This window comes from Terrapene carolina, unplaced genomic scaffold (assembly GCF_002925995.2).
Source record: "Terrapene carolina triunguis isolate 2854851 unplaced genomic scaffold, T_m_triunguis-2.0 Scaffold121, whole genome shotgun sequence".
In the NCBI taxonomy this organism is placed as follows: domain Eukaryota; kingdom Metazoa; phylum Chordata; order Testudines; family Emydidae; genus Terrapene; species Terrapene triunguis.
The window spans coordinates 2,206,068-2,219,707 of NW_020664472.1; the positions used below are offsets into that span (position 1 = coordinate 2,206,068).

Here is a 13,640-nt window from a genome sequence, read left to right on the forward strand (position 1 = left end):
ACACACACACACACACACACACACACACACACACACACACACACACAGAGCTTCCATTCTAATTGAATCATTATGCAGAAGTCTCATTTTAGAGATTACTGTACAAATCAGCTATGTAGCTAACTGTGTGCTAGCTCCTGCACATGGACTAGATTGTGTCTTTGGGCACAGTATCGAGCAAAAGGTGGTGCATGCAGAGTACCATCCGGAGAGTAGCCTTGGGAAGCACTGGGACTATGAGACAACTCCTAGAGTTTCTCTTTTGCCTCCCCCTCTCTCCCAAGGTGGGGGTGAGGGGGCAGGAAGGGGGTGTAGTCGAAAGAGGACCTGAGACATAAGCCCTTGTTTCAGAGGCCTCGTCTGAGGCCTGAGGCCTGAGGCCTGAGCTAAAGTAATGGTCAAAACTTGCTAATATAAAGCAATTGTGAACAAGAGGCAGGGCCTGCTCACAGAATATGGAAAGAACAGGGCTGATATTGCAGAAATACACATTCCTAAGTATTTCTAGGCATAAGAATACATAGACAAATACATTCCAGAAAGGTGGTACCAGAACACCTCGATACCAAACACATTCCCCAAAGATAACAGGAACACACTGACCCATCCTAAAGATAAGGTCAGTATGACAGCATGATGAATAGAGATGTTTTGCTTGAACCAACATGTACAAGGTAATGGGTGGGACCCAAATACGTCAAAGGGTGGCACCCAGATACGTCAGAGGTGGCATCTCGCTATGTCAGAGGGACAATACATAACTTGTTTGTACTGGGGTATAAAGAGGTATCTCTGAGAGGGTGTTGGGGTCTGGCCGAGGGGAGAATGGAAAGTCCCGCCATTCACTGAGTCAGTCTATTGTCAGGGGCATACATGCCTTGAATGTATTTGTAGCAAGTATAGGGCATTAATACCGTCCTTTGTTGGCAATAAACCTGGCCAAGTTCCTTCACTGAAAACCAAGTCTGTGGATTTATTGGGCAGTTAAATCAAAGTCTGCTATCTCCGCTATCTACGTAGAGCTGGGACAGCACGCTGAAAGAACACACACACAGCCAAACATCTGACCCCAGGGGGCTGGAGTAGAAATTTGTTATTGGGGTTAAAAAACAACAAATTCTGAAACCTCTCCATTCCAGCTCATCTTTTGCTGGATTGAATGACACTAGGGACCCAGAAACAAAGCTCCATTCCTCCCCAGCCACTGGATCCAGGGTGGGGAGTAAGTAGGCATGCAGTACTCACTTCCCTTTGTGTCTCGGACCCAGGGTATGAGTAACCAACATAGGGATTTATGTGATTGAAGGCATATAGTCCAAATCAGAGTCTAGCTCTACACTTGCAGGTTTATGCTTGCTTTTCCCTGCCAATGCAACGGGAAGTGCGTGGATTTTTTTCAGACACACGCTTCCTAATGAGACAATCTAATGTGTGAACTGCAGTGAGTTCATAAACCCAGAGAATCTTGCTCACCAGAATCCGAATAGCCTGCAAATAGTTTGCCGCAGCTCTAGAACAAACACATTCGAAGAGTGCAAATTACTGCATGCATGTAAATAATTTCTTTCATGCCTCATTGCAAATGTAGCATTTATATATTCTTTTCTTGTAAGTTCCTAAGCTCTGTTTGTGTGAAAACATGACTATAAGGGAAGAAGGGGTTGTTTTTTGTTTTGTTTTTTAACATGCGGGCTGGTTTAAATTCACAAACACCGGGGAAGCCTTCATTTCCAATTTTCTTTTCACAGGATTAATGAAAACTGAACACTGCAAATAGTCATATTTTTCCCTTTAAATGTATAACCATGTTTAAGGGAAGCCAAGAATTATAATAATGTTCTAATCCATACTGACACAGTATAGAACTGTGGCCAATTGTGATTATTTCATACAAGATTTTTCAAACATATGGTAGAAAAGGAATTCAAAATTGATCTCCTAAAACTGCAAGAAGACTCTTAATGAGGAAAAGTCAATATACACATCTTGTCAATTGTTCTGAGAAAGGATCATTGCAAGATGGGACGGCTGGTATTTCCTATCACTGGGATGATATGCACACCAGTTTTATGTTCTTCTTTTGCTCCTCGCTGAACCATCCTAAATTCAATCAAGGCAGCTTCAATTTTTGTGTGTGGCTTTTTATTTCTTAAAAATTTATCACCTTTATTTTTATTATCTGAAATCCAAACAGTCTGCATGGTTATTGGCTTTATTTTGCAGTTTCATAGATGACCTAGGGTGACAGTTCTGAATGTCTTTGAGGAGACCCTAATGGAGACTACAGAAGAGCAGGTCTGTTCAGCGTGGCAAAGGTTGTCCATGGACACTGCTCCATCTCCCTATAGCTGCTCTGGGAGCCACATTACTCTTTTTACAAAAGCATAAATAAAACAAAATAACTTGTTTTAATCACAAACCCCAAATTAGCAAACACTGTGAAAGTGTAGTAAGTTTAAGGAATGTTAATTAAATGGTTGTGTCTTCTTTAGATAAATGGAGTCAGTGAGATAATTGTGAAAATATACTTAAAAGAAATGGGTTTAGGTAACTTTGAAATAATATTTTTTATTTGCTTTCCTCAGGCTTCAGTGATCAAAGAATGGTCTCCTATATAAGCAAGCTGTGAGATGTCATTTAGTGGCCATTAATAGTGAAATTAATTGACAGCATTTGTTACAGATGTCTGTATTTGAAGGAGAAAGAACAGCTTTTTAGTCCACCAGGTAGCGACAAGAGTTTATTCAGTAGGTTCCATTCCTTTTCAGGCAGAAATTAATTTTGTGAAATCACATACAGTAAGATAAGTCTTTGTCTCATTTTAGTTCACTAAAAAAATACTCAAGAGTCTTTATTCAGCGACAGTGCATTGTCTTCTGTAATACAATTAGTGACACACTCAGAATAGGAAAATTTCCATCTATGACAGTTGGTATAATCAAGAAACAGAGCCTATTGTAGTCAGTGTTTGCTTTGAGATGGACTCCAATTGCTTAGGAAGTTGGCATACACCTTGAAAGCATATTATTTTGAGAAAAATTATAACACTACATAATAAAGCCTTGTGATGTTTTGAAGTCATATTTCAAGGCATTATATGTAGCCATAGGGTAGCCAATTGTACCAACATACAAACTATATTCAAATAGTACTCACTGCTGGGCAATCATTAACATTTATTCCAGGGCTGGGTTTTTTTAGGCTTTTCAGTGTGTTGCCTCTGTCCTTTCAGCACAAGAAAATGTTATCTTGTAATGTAATATCTATCTATATCTATATATCTATATCTAGATAGATATATTAGGATAGGGTAACTGTGCCAGAAAGTGATGTTTTAAAAATAAGAACACAAATAATTAATGAATAAATTGTGGGTAATGCCAAGCAAAAAAGGCTTTTGTTTTGTGCACGTCTGTCTGTCTGTCTGTCTTCATAAACCAATTGCAGATGCCCTGAGCTGGTTGCTGTTTTCCATTCAGGTTGTCAGAATTTGTTGCCATCATCTTACCAATATTTATAATCTGCGTGGCATTACCCTTAATTCAGTGTTTTTAAAATGAGTCTCACATCTTGTCTGCACATTGTTAAAGAAGGCTTTAGGGTCTAGTGTCAGTTTGTATACCTCTAGCAAAAGGTTTGCCAACAATTACTGCACTTTTCTAAAATGCTGGTTTGAGGGGAGGCCTGATAAATCTAGCATTATGAATGCATTCTCATACTAGTGCTTTTAATAATACTTTAGTTAACATTTATATCATACTGACAGCATTTTTAGCCATGCATAATTATTTAAAAAGCAGCTTTTAAGAGCCAGCCTGGTTGCCTAATGACAGTGTTCTACTCTGCTCAGTGGAATATCTAGATTCAATTCACCATCCTTTTTTCTTGCTTTTGGAACCAGCTGAGGCTGGAAGTGTCATGGCTATGCTGCCCTCAGCCTCTGGGGTATAAAGTACTGGTATAATTATAGGGAATTCTGCAATTATCAAGGTGACCTCACCTTTATCTAGGACATAATTGGTATGTTTTCAAAGGTGATCGCTTTGTACATAAGCACAGACACTCCCAGGTATGTTAACCTACCTCTTCTCATTCAGGAAGTTACAATAGGTAAATAAATAAAATCATGTATAATATAGTATATATTATGTATACCATGGATAGGTGTTCAACTCCAAAATGTCACATAAATGATCTATTACTAGTGCTATTGATATATGCCAAGCAATGTTGAGGAGGTAGAAAGTGCCAAACAAATAACAGTTGCTACCCAGAAGACTTTACACAAGTTAATACAATGCAGATCAAAACTGAATAGTGCAGAGTAGAGTCTGGTCTGTCAGCTTGAATGCTTCATGAAATAGTGGTGGGTATTTAGAGGATAGAGCCCTTACTTAACAGATTTAAAAATTTTATTAAAGCTAATGTTATTACTTGGGAGACTGTTCCAACCATAAAGGGCAGCTTGAAAGAAGTGGGAGTGGGTGAAAGAGGAAAAGTGAGCAGATAAGAGAGAGGTTTGGCTGGAGCGTACAGAGCAGCGGGGGCATGGAAATTGATTTGAGAAGAGAGGGCAGAGCTAGATAGTACCTTGAAAGGGAGAAAAGTAGCAGGGACTTAATGTGAAAGGAGGGCAGAAACAGTGAAGGGAGTGGAGATGTGGGGAGACAGTTTGTGATACAGGCTGTAGTGAGATATTTTGCAACCCTGCTGAGAATCTGGCCCTATAATTTTAAAGTAGCCTTTTTTCCATGCACAGATTAGTTTATTAGTGAAATATTTTGCAAGCAGAATATTTCCTGTAATTCTCATACTAGAGAGAGATGCTTTCTTAAATGGATCTGCCGCCAAGCATCAATATTCTATTATCACAATGCGCCTATTACTTCAAAACATTTAAGGACACTTTGCAGTAAAATAAATGTAATAAGACAAATTTGTTTTTAAGGGTTAAACTGAGCTTTTCAGGTTTTTTATTTTAAAAGCCTGTTTAATCAAATTGATAGGCATGAAAAAGAAATTGTATGCAGGATCTATACCCAGGATCTAAAAAGAAAACACAATTGATTTTCAGTGATCATGAGGCATTGGTATTGTACATTTGACAGACATCTACTTTGCCTGCACAAGTGAGTGCTATTGGACTGATACATGGCTGTAGCAGGTAGATCAGAGTGAAAAATTGCAGTGTGCAAACTCAATAATAACCTCTCCCTTGTTTCATCATCTACCTACAGCAAATCCTACCAGAGCAGGAGGAAGAGAATACCCAGGCTCAGCTGAAGTGATTCGAGAATCCAGCAGCACAACAGGCATGGTGGTTGGAATCGTTGCAGCAGCGGCACTGTGTATCCTAATCCTTCTTTATGCCATGTACAAGTACAGAAACAGAGATGAAGGCTCGTACCATGTAGATGAGAGTCGAAACTACATCAGTAACTCAGCACAGTCCAATGGGGCTGTGATTAAGGAAAAACAGCCCAACAGTGCTAAAAGTTCCAACAAGAACAAGAAAAATAAGGATAAGGAATACTATGTCTGATCCCAACATCTAAGAGAACACTTGTATAGAAATAGTCTTCATTTTATCTGAGACATAATACAAACTTATTTACTTTACTTTTTATGAAGCACATAAAAAAAAGAAGACAGGGAACGCAATCAGAAAGGAAAGACTGTTTTAAAAACAAGCATTTCATGCTCTTGTTTTTCAGAAACAGGAGCCAATAAATTTCTAAATATCCACAGTGTTTTCATTTACTCTTCCTGTCTTTATGTTGCTGGAACATTTCTGAAAGACAATGATGATACCACGCATTCATAAAGCAACGAGTATTACTACAACATCAAGGCACAATATGAAACAAACTAAATAAAAAAACAAAACTCAGACACACACACACACACAGAAAAAAAAAGAAGCTACCTATGATTCTGGATTTAGCCAAAGTGCTAGCGCTTTCTTGAGAAGTAAGTTAGTCTTACTGCCAGAGAAGACTGTCATTATATATGGTGACTCAACAAGCAAACATAAAAAGTTTGCCACCTGGTGCAGTGAAACTGATTGGAAACTTGCATTTGAAATGAAGTGCTGGCTTTTCTGAAGACTTATGTAAAAACATTTTCAAAAAGCCCCTTTCTGGTTGTGAGGAAATAGTATGGAGGCCTTATTTTCAAAACAAAACAAAAAATGTGGAATATAAGGCACATTTTCACAAAAAGCAAACAAACATAGATGCAATCATTGGGAAATTTTCATGCACGCTTAATATGTTATTACATATGTTTATATAAAACACATCTATATGTGCTTTCTGGACCGTGATAAGTGATGTTTTATAGCCTGTTGTATAGAAAATGCAAACTATATCTGCTCTTCAGCCATTTTTGGTAAACTCAATGTTCTAAGTGTTCCTAGATATAGAAAGTTTTATGACATCTGGAGCAACAGACATAAATTCAGTTTTTTGCAGCCACTATAAATTGTCACAAATTTCTTCCTTTTTTTTTAAATTTACAGTGTAGTGATTATACTAAGGGGATGTGTATGAATGTATATAAGAGTCAGCTAATTTTTTTCTTACCTGTACAGCCTCTATTCTGTTGCAATTCAGTTATAGTAGTTTGTATGAAAGAAGTGGATTAAAAAGCAAAAAATATATATCTATTGTAACTTTCCTCTCCCCTCTAGTTCCCGTCCCCTGCTCCCAATGTACATCAATAAAGTCAATCAGAATTGCAGATTTTCCCATAAATTTATCACATTCATAAACGAGTTATCATTTAGCAAGGTAAAGTGACTTTTGGGTTCTAATCAAGGTTTCATCACTGAATAGTCTGTTTTGCTTTACAGAAATCTTACTCCCCAGGAAACTATGAAAAAGTTTAATTCCTTGTGAATCTTAATAGGAATCATACGGCATGTATTTGGCATTCTTTTACTACCCAGTTGGTTGGTAAGAGACCTAAAAAGGTCTACCACTTTAAATTACTTCCACTGAGGAATTACCCTTCCCCTAAATAAATAAATAAATAAATAACTTGAGATGCATCTTGCTAAACATTTTTCAAAGGTGTGCATTTTGTCATATGAGAAAGTATTTTAAGCTAAGTTGATTCCATAGTATTACATGATACATAACCTGGCGATGAAATATAAGTTGATCAGTGATCATATTTTAAAATAAAATTTAATTGCTGCATATATTAGTTAAGCACATATTAAATATCATAATGTTATAGATTTATACATTAAGGTTTTATTAATATTGTTTCATTGGGTTCACAGCAATAAATCATAGAGTTAACATATCACTTATACAGAGGTACAAAGAGAATACATTAGACAGAGAGAGTAGTTCAATAGAAATCTTCTGAATCATTGGAAGGCCTCCTAGGAGAAATATAGATATTCACACTTTACAGACAGGAAAAAAGAATTTAAAATTAGCTTTAAACAGCAGGGCCAGCACATCTTCTTGTGTGTTATTCACTGTAGCTGATGAAAAATGTGGGAACTGGTACAGCGATCTATCTTGGACATAGAGGACATATATCTGAGAATGCCACTGTGGTTGCCAAACAAATTGTGGTGCGTATCATAGTGTATATGTAATGGGATTTTTATTTTTATGATTGTTTGCAGAAAGTGAAAGTGAGGTTGCACAGCATTTTTTTTAATCCATTCAAAAAAAAATAGATCATTGTTCTCCTGTGGCATTCTTCACTTCCCCCACCTTTGTAAGTCAGCTGTATTCTGGGAAAGACAAGGAATAGGTATATTCAAGATCAATATTAAAATCATGATTTTTTTAGTCAGTGGGGAAAAAATAAGTTGACTGCCAGGTAATGTTCAGAACTGAGATTTCCAGCACTGAAAGGTATATAGAAGGGCAAAGATAACCTGTATATAGGAATTCTGAGATGGTACAATGTATGCTTTGGGCAGATTGAAATGTTTCTTTCCAGCTTGGTATTGACTGTATTAGCCTAGGAGGTGCAACCAGGCTATCTTTCAAGCAGTTAACATGCCAGTAAGTGAATATTTTAACTAAATGAATATATCAAGGAATAAAGGGTGTACAACTGTTAAAAGCAAACATTATTTACAACTCTTTCTGGAGGTTCTCCTTTTTCTCTTTGATTTCATGATTTAACAATGAAGATGCATAGAAGTATAAGTGCATCAGAATCTGAATTAAAATGTTTTAAACATTTTAATACCTAACATACCTAACAAAAATTGGATTCCATATCTATAACAATCTTATGTGTTTGACTGAGATAGCTTCATTTCTATTACTGTATAGTGTTGCCTTTTTAACAAAACACTAAAATAATATGTGAAATGATTTCATCCCCAAGAAATCAAAAAAGAGGCCCGATGCCCTAACCTTATAGTGCTTTCTGTGATAGATATTAACGAATTTTTTTGATTTGTTGCAAAGCCAATTTATCCATTATTGGAAATGCTAAGCAAGTGGAATTTACTGTTTTGTTAATAAAATGTTTCTTAATACAAATGTTGCATTGTTTTTTTCTCTTACCTTTGTTTTATATACAATATATATCATAAAATGGTGAAAACAATATAGTTTAAAGTGACAGGATTTTCTTTTAATTACAGGTCTACTTTGTGCATCTTTTACTATGTTGGTGAGCAGTGACTCATGTGAGTATTCTTATTGTCGTCAAAGGAGCTATTTTTGAGAGTAAGTGCTCACCAACATAACTGAAGGCTCCATCACCAACCTTAGAGCTGAAAGCATTTCATTAAAACAATCAATGTTTTTTAATCCAAAATGAAATATTTTGCAGAAATTATTTCAGCTGGAATTTTCCATTTTTATGTATTTAATTTAACCAAAAATAAAAATTGGGGGTTTTGTTTTTGAAAACTCAACATTTCATAACTTTCCCTCCCATCCCCTTTTCCAGTAGAAAAAAAGATGCCAAAAAGTAGGGAAATGGGAAGAAAACTTAGAAGGGAAAATGATTTTTATTTTGTTGACAAATTAGTTTCTAAATCGATGAAAAAAATTAAAATAGAAACTTTTCATTTCTCTACAATTTGTTCCTGGCAAATACATATAAACTTTCAACCAGTTTTAGTTCCCGTTCATCAGTCCATCCCTGTTCAGCAAGGCATTAAACACCTGTTTAAATACAGGCAAGTGCTTATATTCCATTGACTTGAGCATGTGCCAAAGTTAATGAACTTGAGTGCTTTGCTGAATAAAGATAGACTTAAGCACATGCTTAAATGCTTTGGGCCCCAATTCAGAAAGATACTTAAGCATGTACCTAACTTTAAGCACATCAGTAATCCCATTCTTTTCAATAGGACTACTTATATATGCCTAGTTAGGCACATGCTTAAGTACTTCACTTAACTGGGCCCAAACTCTCTAGAGAAAGCAAGACATATCTCCAAGTGGTGGAAACCAGCATAACTCTGCTGACTTTCTTTATTCTAAAATGTCACCTGCACATATTTCATGTAACAACAAAACTGTAAACGGAACTGCTTTAAAACTGTGGTTACAGTATGGCTTTCATAAATATAACTTATCATATATTTAGGAACTTGTTTTATGTTTAATTAATGAAAGGAAATGTAGTAATAATGGTTATTCCTCCAGTCCTAAGCCCCACTGTATTTGTTCATTTCTCTGACACCTGTATTCTGTTCTCCCTTCAAACAAACTAATGGCCTCTCCGCACTCATATCATCAGTCATTATTTGCTGCTTTAAGTGTTGGCTTCCATAATCAATCATCACTTCAGCCAGGTAATTAGAAAGGTTTCATATGATGGGAAATCTTAGAACAATGAAAACAGCATTCTAGTGTGTTATAAATAACAGCTGCAGGCATTATTCCTCTCATTGTGTCCTCTTTATATTTCAACACAATAGCTTATATCGAGGATTCGATTGTTTCCTTTTAAACTCAGTATATTATCACACTGATAACAGAAAGTCACTTTTAAATTCAGCACAATACAAAGGGTGCTTTATCACCATGTGAGAGTATGGCTTACTCTGTATTGCCAACTCATATTATTATTTTTTTTTGAGTCTACCAATATCTGGTGATTTTTTTAAAGCCCCAGCTCCTGGAGTCAGGTGATTATGAGAGAATCTCAATGTTCTTTTAAAAAAAGGTTTCTAGCTCTCATGGTTGCAAATAAAAGATTGCAAAAGTGACTCCTAACAGCTCAGAAACCAGAACATATAATAAGAACCCAAACATCCAATTTGGTTAAAATCTTATAATTTTTAAGCCAATCTTATGGCTTTTGTGGCCTGACTCGTGATTTTTGAATGCTTGGAGATGGCAATGCTGCTTCCCTTGCTATCATCAGCTTTGACCAGGGCCTCTGTTTCCCCATTGGATGGGTGGTTCTAGCCCTCTAGCCAAACCAAAAAGTTTCCCTTTCTGGGATAAACTAAAACATCCTCCTCAGGAAAAAAAACAAACTCTAGGTTTCAGCCCCCCTCATCAGCTGCTGGGTCAGTATGAACCCCCACGGCGATCTTTTTCCCAGTGCCTCTCAAGGCTTTCTCCCAGGCTATTTTGCAGACTTCTGACTCAAACTCTTTCCCTTTGGAAGCCAAACTTTGACATGATTTTCCACAGAGCCTCATGGTTGACAGAGTCAAAGGCTTTGGTTAGATCTATAAAGGCCATGTACAGCTCCTGGTGTTGTTCTTGATATTTTTCCTGGTTGTGCCTGGCTGTGAAAATCATGTTGATTGTGTCTCATGATGGTCTGAAGCCACATTGGGACTCTGGAAGTACTTCCTCTGCAAGAGGTAGCAGGCGATTCAGTAAGATTTTAGCAAGAATCTTCCCAGCGATGGAGAGGAGAGCAATGCCACAGTCGGCCCCAGCTCCCTTTTTGAAAATGGTGACAATGTTAGCGTTACGTAAGTCAGTAGGGATTTCTTCGGTGCACCAGATTTTGAGCAGTAGCAAGTGAAGCTTGTTAGTCAGTGTTTCTCCCTCCCCCCCCCCCTTTCAGTACTTCATCTGGTATGCTATCAGGACCTGGTGCAGGTGTTGGTGGGTTGGCAAGAGTTTCCCAGATTAGGTGCTGAGGGATGGAGTCGATGGTGTCATCAGACACAGTCGATTCTCGATTTAGAACCTTTTGGTAGTGTTCCTTCCAGCGCTCTATGATGGATTTGTTATCTTTAAGAAGGATACTACCATCTTTGGATTTCAGAGGTGTGAGGCCTCATGAGCTTGGTCCGTACAGGGTCTTTGTCTCACAAAAAAAGTTCCACATATCATATCTGTCAGCGAATATTTGGATTTCTTTTTCTTTGTCCTCCCACCATTTATTTTTGATTCCTCAGATCCTCCTTTGAACTTCAGCTTTGAGCTGATGGAAAGAGCCCTGCTTCTGACTGGATAGAAGTTGGTTTTGCCAGTTGCAGAAAGCTTTTCTCTTCTGGTCCAAAAGGCTGTAATCTCAATGTTGTTGTTGTCAAACCAGTACTAATGGTGGCAGGTAGCAAGGCCGATGGATTTCTCACAAACCTCATGGATGGTCTGTTGTACCTTGAGAGTTCTTGGGCAACAATTGCTGTTCTGCATTTGGGTCTTTCATTTTTTGATTCATCTAGTAGGGTACAGACATTCCAAGTTGCAAGAAACATTTTTGTTTTTCGACCGCATTGGGGGTGATCCCTCTGGACACGGTTATCAAGTCAGATATAGTGCGATAGCCTATGTTTGGGGCACCTTTTCCAGCCCTTTCCCCGTTTGGGGTGAGCAGAGGGGTTCCTAAAAAGGCCTGCTCAGTCATGACCGCTGCTGCTGAACATGCCCCACTATTCCAGTCCAGGAGCACATGACGACCATCTTGCGGTCACAACCTGTGTGTGGGTCTGTGACTAGGGACTCCTGGTGATCACTTCCCCTGTCCCCATCACCACTCGCCCATCATCGCAGGACTTTTATGGGTGGGGTGGGGAAAAAGTTCTTCCTGTGAAAGAAGCCTGCACATGAGTAATTTAATGTGGGGGAGCTGTTGTGCACCAGCAACCACAGAAATCTTGGCAGACGAGGCACCTGTGTCCGGTGGCAAGGAGATCCAAGACAACTGGGGATTTCTCCTCCATTGCAGCCTTTGTCCGCCTTTCCAGCCATTGAGAGGTGATCCTGATTCATCCTCCAGTTCTGCCTTTGTGGTCTTGGACTAGGTTGTGTTGTGCTGCATTCAGCAATAGACATACCAATAGTGCTTGGTGGTTGTTTTTTTACATTTTTTGGGGGGGTCAAAAATTGCATTTTTGGTGCTCTGAAACTGTTCACAAATTCAGGCCAAATTCAACAAACACTTTCACTGGGGAAAAAAACTGGAAAAACATTTCGTTTTGACCATTTTGAAATGTTTAATTTTGAAATGGTATTTCAAATTCAGCCAATTTTAAAAAAACCCAACAACAACGGAGGAGGAAGGGTGAAAAACACTTGAAAACAGCTGAATCAAAACAGAAAATTTAAAAAAACTGTTTTGCATTCTTTTTGGTTCACTAAGAAACAAAAAATATGAAAGAAATTGTTTTGAATTAACCCAAAATGTTTTGGCTGATTCAGAACAAACATTTTTCAAGTATTTTTATTCAATGAAAATTTTTTTTTTGAAAAATGGTTTCAGGTTAAATTGAACCAGATTTTTTTTTTTTTCAGATTTTTTGGTAAGGGCTCAAAACCAAAATAATCAATTATTTACTTATTTACAAATCAATTATTTTTTCCAAGAGACGCCTGCCTCATTCAGTGCACAGGATGCATGGTGATCACTGCAGGGCAGCTATCTTTTTAGTCTCGTCTGTCAATGTGTAGTCCCCAGGCTTCGCTTACTATAGACCCTCAAACCCTCCCCTGACTGCAGACCTATTTAATTTCCTCCTGGATGTTCCTATGGTTCTCTGGCCATGGTATATCAGTGCTTCATACACAATAATAAATGTACTTTCACAACATTCCTGTGAGAAGGATTGATTTACAAATGATGAATTTAGGGATTAAATTTATGGATTAAAGACATTAAAGCCAAACTTGTCACATGTTCAGTAATTTTCGGTGGCCAATATGCGACACCTAGGGCTTGATTTTTTTTTTCAGAGGACTTACTTATTTAATAGCACTTTATATGTTAAAAATGCAGCTGCAATTGTGAGTGTTCAGCACTTCTGCAAGTCTGGTGTCTGATATCTCAATCTTTAACACTCAGAACATAAGAAACACATAATTAAGGGTCAGTTGTGAAACTTTTCATTTATGTGACTTGCCGAGCATCAGATAGGAATTTTGCCCTTGACTTTGCAATCTTAACACTTTTATCATTGGGTTGGTTTGTTATCTAATTTCCTAAGTTTTTAAAAAAAAAAAAACAATCAGAAATGCCATCATATGGAACCCTACTGACCCCCAGCTTGGGTCATCAGCAGAGTTCAGATCTCAAGCTCCTGAGCACAGACCTTTGTCACTTGAGCTAATAGAGTAACATGTAGCAGACTGTTATCTTCTTGTGGATCTTATAGGCTGATTGTTTAATATCTGTGTTGTCTCCAGTGCAGTTACCTTGTGCATTGTCATTATTCTCCAAGTCTTTTTTAGCTCCTC

The 13,640-nt window shown here is 37.7% G+C and overlaps 1 protein-coding gene across 20 annotated transcripts in view; it reads left to right on the forward strand.

The window, feature by feature from the left end:
* Window positions 1-5,974, forward strand: part of LOC112126064 (neurexin-1) — a 1,188,344-nt gene extending 1,182,370 nt beyond the window's left edge. For all 20 annotated transcript variants that reach the window (XM_029911748.1, XM_024224457.2, XM_026652579.1 and 17 more), the window contains one exon: window positions 5,238-5,974. In XM_029911748.1, the coding sequence (XP_029767608.1) occupies window positions 5,238-5,542 (305 nt within the window). In that variant the 3' untranslated portion in view covers window positions 5,543-5,974. The remainder of the gene's footprint in view (window positions 1-5,237) is intronic.
* Window positions 5,975-13,640: the final 7,666 nt, after the last annotated feature.